This window comes from Clavelina lepadiformis, chromosome 1 (genome assembly GCF_947623445.1).
Source record: "Clavelina lepadiformis chromosome 1, kaClaLepa1.1, whole genome shotgun sequence".
NCBI classification, from domain to species: domain Eukaryota; kingdom Metazoa; phylum Chordata; class Ascidiacea; order Aplousobranchia; family Clavelinidae; genus Clavelina; species Clavelina lepadiformis.
In genome coordinates, this window is record NC_135240.1 from 3,651,646 (window position 1) to 3,661,104 (window position 9,459).

Genomic DNA, 9,459 nt, shown 5'->3' on the forward strand with positions numbered 1-9,459 from the left:
GCAGTTGCAACTTGATGAAACCACAATTATTGTCGTTTAATATTTGGAAACTGCCCTAAATAACTTTATGTGAAAACGCTGTTTAGTGCGTTACCAGGTGATTTCATAACATCCTAGTTTTAACTGAATATAATTCCCATTGCCAACGCTTTACCTTTATCGGTCACACATTCTGAAATGTTCGTGTATATTGTGTTGAATATTTCCGTTCACATCGCTTCGCTTTATAAACTCGTGCTGATTCGCGAGTAGCGCGCAGACAGAGAGATATCGAATCGTACGAACATATTACGTCAGTCGTGTTAAAAAGTGCAAACGTCAAGGTCACTTTTAATGACTAAGCACAAATGTCGCGATGTGTAGGCGTAGCATACAGTTACGAGTTACGACAACAATTAAATTGCTAATAAGCGATAACAAGAAATAAAACAAAGATACCTTCTCACGAAGTTAAGTTGTGATTATATATGATAATGATAATGTATAGTTATACAACTATAATTATATGTTATAATTACATGCTTTATTACGTGACTCAACTATTCAACTGCAGTTAATACTTTTTCAGCTCCAAATTTTGAAAATGGGCAAAAACTTAGCTTTTACGCACAAAATGCCGACAGCACTTATATTGAAAATAAGCCGGACTCATGTACCACGAAAATGATTTGGAACCCATTTTTTGAGCATGCAAGACACATATTAGTACGCTATGCTAATCTTGCTCAGAAGTTTAACATAAAGGTTGGAACCATTATTCTGTTTATAACTTAACTATCAGAAAAATAAAGTGTTGCAGCACATTAGATTTTAAAGCACAAATATAAATAATATTATTCAAAATCCACCGTATAGTATTCATCAAGTAGCATAAGTGGTGCGGTGCGTGGTGATGGTGCGTTATATGAATATGATTATTGTTCATAATTATAATTATAGATATTCAAACATTTTTGGAAAATGTCAAGATTCGTTTGAGTTTACGTATATGAAATGTCAGAATCTAAATTTTTAGCAACAATCTATTCTATATAATAGACATTTTAAACGCAAGTTATCGTTCTCACAGCTCTGCCAAGATTTGTCAGTACTGTATATGAAAATAACTCTGCTGCGTCATCTAGCGTTTAGCGAATTTCGGCTGCATTAAAATTTCATAGTTGGTTACCAGTAATATTTCAAAGACCGTATACAGTGGGACCTCGTTAATCCGTACCCCGAACAACCGGAATCCCCGCTATCCGACACAAAACTGCCATATCCATAGAATTAGTAGCAGCAGCAGATGGATGGATAGCAGCAGCATTAATGTTAATGCATTAGATTTAGAAGGTTCAAAATGGTCCTTTTATGGTCAGGCATGCCCACTAAAATGTATTTTATTATTAAACAAAAAATCACTCAATGGAAATCTAAAAATCATTTCTACCTTGATCTGAACATCAGTGTTGGTTGGTCGATTTATTGCAAGAACGTGGAGAAGGTTCCGCTTCAGGTCATTCTTTTCACACAGCTTGCTAGAATCTCTCTGTTTGCGAAGTAGAGATAAAACGACCTGGTATTTTCGAGCTCGCATCGCCGACTGCAAAGAAAATGTAAACAATGGCGCAAAGTCGTGGACAGATGTGGTTGGTATTCAATGCAAAATAAAAACAGAAGTTTAAAAGTAACATTTAATGAGACATTAAAGACTAAAAAATAAAACTATTATTTAAACATTAATGGTAAATTGGTGCTCACTTCTACTGCTGACGCATACTTCACTCCACAAGCTTCAAGCCTATCCAGCATAACATAAGTAACACCTTGCCAGCCTTTCTCCACAACAACCTGTAACAAACACAAGGTTGGAATGTGCATGGCTGAGAGCTCCCCTGTAGCTTAACATGTATTAAGTATAACTTTGGGAGAATTGAATGGGGCAAATTTTGGCAAAAAAGACAGTAAGCGCAAAAATCTTCATACTGTATTGAACATTAACACTATATTCTGCGCGTTGTACGTCTAGTAATCTTATACTCTGGGAAAGGACCTTATACATGTTAGTGTCCAATACAACATGAACACTTCTACAGTTGTTATTTTTCCAAAAATTTGGTGCAATGTTTTATTAAGTAGTTTCACCTTGAAAGCCGGTTCACAAGTGGGCTTGGGTGGCGGGGCAATAGCAGACTTCAGTCTCCATTTCCTGTGGGAAGTTTCTTCCTGGGTATCAGCTCCACTTAGTGGACGTGGGATTGTGATTACGTTTGTGTTGACGTTAGTACCTTTCCGGATCAACATCATCACACAACTGGAAAAATATGTCAAAGAATTCTTTTAGTGCTCATCAGCTTTTACAGACAAACAACAACCATTTCCTCGATTTAAAAGCAAATCTAAACATGAGTTCATAGAGTTCACAATACTTTGATCAGATACGCATGAAGTACATTTCGCTTAAAACAAGACACCCAGTTAAGCGGTGAATGCAAAACAGCAAAGTGAATGATGCGACAACTGACAACCAAATAATTTTCCACAACATGGCACAATTACTTTAAAATATCACGTTTTCAATAGACTTCATAGAAAAAGACCAGTGCTTAAGAACTTAACCTCACCTGTTATGGCCGGCTTTGACAGCGAGGCTCATTGGAGAGTTGCAATCCGAATCTTGTCTGTTGATGTTTGCCCCTCTCTCGACGAGATGCATGCAGCATATCATCGCACCTTGACGAGCAGCTTCGTGAAGAGGAGTTCGACCTGAAGCGTCAGCGGTGTCCACCTCCTCACCGGACATTCCTGAAGTGAGCAGTGTCGTGAGTTCAATGGGATCACACCCTTTCTCCGAAGTAACCAATTCTCTGAGAAATAATAAGCTCAATGGCATAGATGCTCATTGCTGTAAATACATGCGTTGTTATCAACCGTAATACAATAGTTTCTCTTGTTGCTTCATTTAATGTTACACAATGGAGATGTATTTGAATGCATAACTCTCATGTTTAGCAATAGCATTAATGCATTATACATATGATTTCATCATATCATTATCAACCGGACCTGTACAAATTTATTGCTCATGAAAATAAAATGAGATAATGCAAGTGTCTAAGAAGCTAAACTTAATTGCCAATCTTCACGTAAGCGTAATGAAGAGGAACCCGTCCAAATTTATCAGCAACTGTGAGACTGGCGCCTTTCTCTATCAGCAGATCAGGAATGTCAAAGAGGGCAGATGATGGGCCACTTGCATTGACAGCAAGATGAAAAGGTGTTCTGCACTGGGCATCACATTCTTTCAATGACGCTTGCTTCTCAAGCAAGGCATTCACCAGGTCAATTTCTATAAAAGAAAACTTTGTCGAAGCCTTTGTACAATAATGCTTTTATCGTATGTAAAAGTGGCTATTGACTGGAACAGAAAGATGGAACAGAATAATTATGGTCCTGAATTTGGGTTTTATATTCCACAATCTCAGGCAGTTACAGGATTAGGGATTTATGCTCATTGCCCATGCTTAGGTTTACATCAGTTTAACCACCTTCTCCCTTTTCAACCGCAAACATGAGCGCAGTTCTTCCATTCCTGGGATCGGGTGGCACGAGTTTGATGTCTGATATTGTTTGAAGAAGAGCTCGGATAGCCGGAAGCAGGCTGCGATCGCCAGGACTGAAATGTTAGAAAAACACATACATCCATGTACTGCGTAATTAATGGCATCCAGGCCGGATAGCCACTGTCAAAACAGCGACTGTCATAATGGCGACTTCATAATAGCGACGTAATCAAGTGAGCGACATTCCAAACAGCGATGGTATAAATGCCGACCGCATTAAAACAGGACTGTTATGATAGCGACTTAACTAGGCTTACCATATTTTTTTCATTGAAAAGCGGGACGCTTCAGAACAACAAGCCCTATCAGATAAATGTGGTTTACATTTTACTAGAAGTATGAGACTATTTTGGATTCCTATCGTCAGGGACAGCTAAAGTAGTAAGACACCAAGAAAAACTAAAATAATGGATTTTGCTAGGAAACAAAACAATGTTCAAGCATTTGTAAATTTACATAATCGTCCAATCATACTTTTCTGTAGACAATACTTTCTTCCAGAAGTCTATATTCAACTTTATTTTCTCATAAAAACCACAGCAGGAAAAGTCAGTTTTAATTTTGCAGGTGATAAGGGCTTTCACATTCAAATGGTTTTTGCAGAAGAAAATGCAAACAAGTACCGGAACCGTACGAAATAAGTTCTTTCAATAACCCAACTGCAAAAGGATCATCTCCTCCTCCTAGCCTACTATTACTGAACAGTGAACAAGCGAATGCGCTAACAATCAACTCACCACTGGACCAATTACCCGCTACAATGATGTAACAATTACTTTCACATTTAACACAACGAAACGAGAACACGCATCACTCTTCAGGAAGTTAGCTAAACAGACCAATCACATCATGCTAATATTCGTGTAGTGTGGGGCAATGCTGGCTCAGTAAATGCCAAAGCGGGACTTTTAGTTGACTGATCGAGACGCCGGGACAAAGCCTTTAAAAGCGGGACTGTCCCGGCTAAAACGGGACGTATGGTAAGCCTAGACTTAACTCGTGTTCACTGAGTCGAATGAGGCATTTATAAATGGAAGGCAACACTATGACGTGTCACATTAATTTTAAGGTCGTTTGAAAAATTTGCCCCAATGGATTTTATAATTTCAAGAAAAGGAAGTGACATGATAAGTTATGAAGGCTTTTTGTACAGGAAAGACAAAACAAAGTTAAATACAATCAATTGGAGATGTGCTAAAACAGGTTGTAAAGGTCGCCTAACGACAAGCCTTCAGTATCGTGAGCAACAACAGCCCCCAGTGAGCAGTGGCGTCCACACGCATCCACCAAACCCTACGGAAGTGGCAGCCAGGAGAGTTGAAAACAGTGTAAAAACAGCTGCAGTAAGAGCACGGGATCCACCACGAAGAATCGTGCAGGATGCATTGACCGAAGTTAATGAAGAAGTTGCAGCAGCTGTTGGCTCTTCCACAAATCTGCGTCAAACCATCAGACGGAAAAGGAAAGCAGAAGTAATGCCTCTCGTAAATTACTTCGAAGACCACTACGTGGGCCGAAGAAACAGACGGGGAGACAGACGACAGCCATTGTTTCCCGTACATATGCGGAGTGTGAAAGCCAGACAAGATGCGGGACTGCCACGAACCAACAACCAGCTAGAGAGTTGGCACAATGTGTTTCAGGGATCAACGGAAACTCATCATCCTTCCATCTTTCGATTCATCGAAGCTTTAAGACGGGAGGAAGCCCTTCAAGGGGCAAACCGAACCCAGCTACTACAAGGCAGAGACCTGACTCAGCGAATGAAAAGATAGGTGACAATGAACACACGAATCACTGTTGTACAGCAAAATCGAGGCCAGTATGATCTGCGGCAGTTCCTTCGAGCCCTTGCTCACAATTTAGAAATAAACGTGGCTTGATTTTTATTGCAAGACTTTTGGTTGTTTTAAAGTCCCTTTTGGTTTCAATCTTTCACTACGCAGTGTTTGCCTGTTTGTGCGTGCATACGTGTGTAGAGAGGTGTGGGGGATGGAAGGTATATGTGGAGGGGGTGAAAGAGTGCGTGTGCGCCTAAGCCTTGGATTTAATAAAAGAAGTGAGGTCGCTTTCGTGTGGTCGCTCTATTGACAGTCGCTATTTGGAACCCGAGCCGTAATTAATATATAATACATTAAGAAGTATTTGTGAAGTATTTCGTACAATACTACTGTTTGTAAGTCGGTAAAAACAGGTCATTACACAACCAGCACAACATACCCATGTCTGGCAACAGCAAGAGTTAAAGGAGCGATAGGATATTTGTGCTTAGGGTTGTTTGAGCAAAAGTTTGGCTGAGCGCCAGCATCCAACAGCATCTGTTCAGCGCGACCTTTTCGATTCAACAGCGTCGTGATTAACGGTGAAGCACCTTGGCTATCCAATAGATCCAACTTTGGCTTGTGGCGAAGAAGACATGCCAGGACTTTGCATTCCTTTGAGAAATTTACTTTTGTTAACAGCAAATACCTTTCAAAGCAAATAATTTTCATCTATTAAAGTTGGTGCTAAAAACTTTACTTCTCAGGCAGAAAATGCACAGTTCCATTTTCCAAATAACCCTTTAACATTACAAAAATAGATTGTAGGCACTTACCTTGTCAATGGCTGATTTACTGAGATAATGGGCGGCGGATTTTCCTTCATCATTTGGGTTGCGATAATTTCGACGAGTTTTTCCAACAATCGTACTCACGTCAGACTTAGATGCCATAACCAAAGCTTCAAGCAAAGGACAGGCCTGGTCTTCAAGCTTCTTTGTCTTTAATAAAAACATGGTGGTTTGGAAAGTCTAGACTCTAGGTGCTACAATTTTTAGGCTGACTTCCTTCTTAAATGTCATATTATCGAGTATCAACTTATCAAGTATCGATCAAATAAGTCACCCGATCAAAAAGGCCCCGTGTCAATGGTTCTTCAGCAAGTAGTCTTGCTACTATAGTGCGGCCACGCTCATCACGGAAATAGGCATCGGCGTGATGTTCTGCCAACAAGTGGGCAGTTTCTCTGTGATCTTTCAACAAGGTCACTCCTATTGGGGGCATCTAAAACAATAAAAAATTGTTCTTATTGTTGTGAATATCCAGACTTTTGCCAGTTTATAAAAAATTCTTAACGCACAACTACTGACTGGAATTTGTTGTGTAATGTTTGGAGCAGTTAATGAGTGGTAACATGAACAAAACAGCCAACACAGCCTATAAAGCATGACAGTATGCATTCCATTTAACTCTGTGAATACGAACAAAGTGATTTTGGCGAACCTTTCTGTCATTATACACATCGGAGTTGGCAGAAGCTTGTAGAAGTACCAGCACACAGTGGTACCATCCATAAGCTGCTGCATAATGAATGGCTGAGTTGTTTGATGAATCGGCAACATTTTGATCGGCACCTACAACCAAACAACGTAACTGTGTCTGAAATTGAAATCATCAACGTGACTAAAGGCAATATTTGATAAGATTAATGATAAGTTATACAAAATTACAAGGTACTGTAGTTTCACTGTGAGATGTAGTACATGATTATAGCAAAACTTTACAACCTAAAGGCATCCTCTTACCTTTATGTAGAAGATAGGTGATTACAGGATAATGTCCATTCATTGCTGCATGAATCAATGCCGTCCTTTGCAACTCGTCCCTTATTTCTATGAGTGCACCAAACTAAAAAGTAAACAAAGCAAATTTTAAGCATAAAAAAACAGTTCTGCCACCACATGTTAAACAAGGTAAATCTTGTACCTTAAAATGCACATGAAATGCTGCTGTATAACCGCTTATAATGTTTACGTTTAACGAGATATTTTGTTTTTAAAGTCCATTATAACGTTCAGGGTAAATCCAAACAACTTTACAACAGTCAACACTGTCATAACACATTTGCTTTAGTTGTGTAATTTCGTTACTCACTTGTTTTAGTTTTTTTGATACGTTAACACTATATTGTGTTGTTTTTAAAGTGGAATTTTGACAGTAGTATTATTTTATGATTTCCAAGGATTATTCTGTCTTGCATTTGGCAAGCTGTTACTGTTTCATTTAAAACGGTTAAGCTGTGTCAACACGAGGCAAAGTGTCTAATCAGGTAACAAGTAGACAACAAAAATTGATTAAGCCATGTTTCATTATTGTGTGAACGACACTGCCACATTTTATTTTTCCCTTGTGCTCATTTTGTAACAAATGATCATCTTTTTTATAACAAACAAAAAATTGTAGCTATTACTATGATATAGCACAAAAAATTAAGAAACAAAAAGCTCCAACCCAGAGACCAGAGTTTCATGCGGTATAAGTTACCCCAATCCAAGTTCTGAAACATGACTGTGCATCGTAAAGCTGGCAACCCTCCTAAATCAACCGCGTAACACAAACGTTGGGAAGCACTTATTTAAAGTGACATGTACGACTACATACATACAAGTTATGATAAGGTAACATCACGTTTTAAATACCTCCACCAATAACATGCAAGTTTGGACATGACCATTCGCAGCAGCCAGCGTGAGCGGGGTGGCACGAGCCTTTGAAACACTCAAGGTCTTGTTCAAGTCAGTTTTGTACTTTGTACGTCATATTAATGCGTCATATTAAAAAAAGTAAGAAATTTTCCGGTCCAATGCGCATGTACATTTTCGAAAACGCTGCCGACAGGCAGCCATTTTGAAAACACAATACCTGGTCGATTGCAGCTTGCAGCTTTATGTCGAAACAATGGTTTTGGTAGCGCCATCAGCAGTACCAATGACTTGCGATGCATAGGGCTTTCGTTTACAGTCAGGCTTCCCAGCAACAAAATGGATGCAGTCGCTCGTCGAAGACGGTAATTCTGAAAAGGGCCATTTAAATAGCATGATTTAGGCGGAACAGTAGTAGAAACTTACAAAAATAACCATAGCAACTATTGTAGTACCTAATGCTCTCAAAGCCTGTAAAGGCAATTTTTAAAACATCATGGCCAAAACAGTATTGATGATGGTTGCATCACTAACTTGAAATGTTCACGTCGGCTGGCTCTAAAATGAAGCGATATGGATCGACGCAAAGCCGGAAATGACTTACTTGCAAATCACATGCAAGCGTTAAAATTGATTTATGTACTACTAGCATATATGTCAGTCAATGATCGCCCAGCCCCTGGCCGTCAAAGTTGATGCTACCATTCCGTTATCGGTCATTGTGCTAATCCAGAGAGACAAGACTCGTTAGAAGCCAGCCGAACAATGTGCTTTGTTAAATTTTCTATCAGCTTTTTCATCGTTTGTCTGCGTACATTTTAATAAAATATTAGTGCTTTATGCTTTTATTAACTTAAAACGCATCCATTCTGTCGTAAAAATACGTACACTTCATTATAGCACGAAAACAATAACTGTTCTACCAGTTTTGCAAATAAAATGAATAAACAAAGAATTAAACGCCGTTAAATACAAAAAAGCCAGCCAAAAGTATTTCTGGAAAGAGTGCAATCAAATTTTAGTTAATAGCCTAGGCCTAGCCCAAAGACAAGCTAGCAAGTTAAGTAAGCCTAAAAACTAAGTTTTACATTCATAATAAATTTTTGGCTTAAGCACGTATGCCACACAGCTTACCAAACTTACTCTCATTCCTTTTCGACTTTCCCCTTTCCTGTCAATAGCGTTTTTAATCATTTCATGACCTCGCATATACTCTCTGCTTCTTTGATACCAGAATTTTCGGCAGCATCTAAAGTATAATGACATAAAAACTAAACATTGGAATACACATCTTCTACAGATAATACTAAATAACACTGACAATACATCTTAAAACAATGAAGCAGTAAGCAACCTAAAAAATCCATCAGATGTCAACAATTTGCTCCGAAGCAT

General features: G+C 38.8%; 2 protein-coding genes across 2 annotated transcripts; both read right to left on the reverse strand.

The window, feature by feature from the left end:
• Window positions 1–1,334: 1,334 nt before the first annotated feature.
• On the reverse strand, window positions 1,335–3,111 carry LOC143448692 (uncharacterized). The gene is made up of 5 exons (XM_076948542.1): window positions 2,604–3,111; window positions 2,125–2,293; window positions 1,741–1,830; window positions 1,430–1,582; window positions 1,335–1,367 (listed from the first exon to the last, which is right to left on the reverse strand). The coding sequence occupies exons 1-5, from the start codon at window positions 2,870–2,872 to the stop codon at window positions 1,335–1,337; spliced, it is 714 nt and encodes a 237-aa protein (XP_076804657.1). The 5' UTR covers window positions 2,873–3,111.
• LOC143448703 (uncharacterized) lies at window positions 2,712–8,366 on the reverse strand. Its single transcript, XM_076948553.1, has 10 exons — window positions 8,349–8,366; window positions 8,062–8,169; window positions 7,168–7,270; window positions 6,866–6,996; window positions 6,488–6,646; window positions 6,199–6,363; window positions 5,823–6,037; window positions 3,528–3,655; window positions 3,108–3,328; window positions 2,712–2,846 (listed from the first exon to the last, which is right to left on the reverse strand). Exons 1-9 carry the CDS (start codon window positions 8,364–8,366, stop codon window positions 3,108–3,110), a joined length of 1,248 nt encoding a protein of 415 aa, XP_076804668.1. The 3' UTR covers window positions 2,712–2,846.
• Between the last annotated feature and the right edge of the window lie 1,093 nt (window positions 8,367–9,459).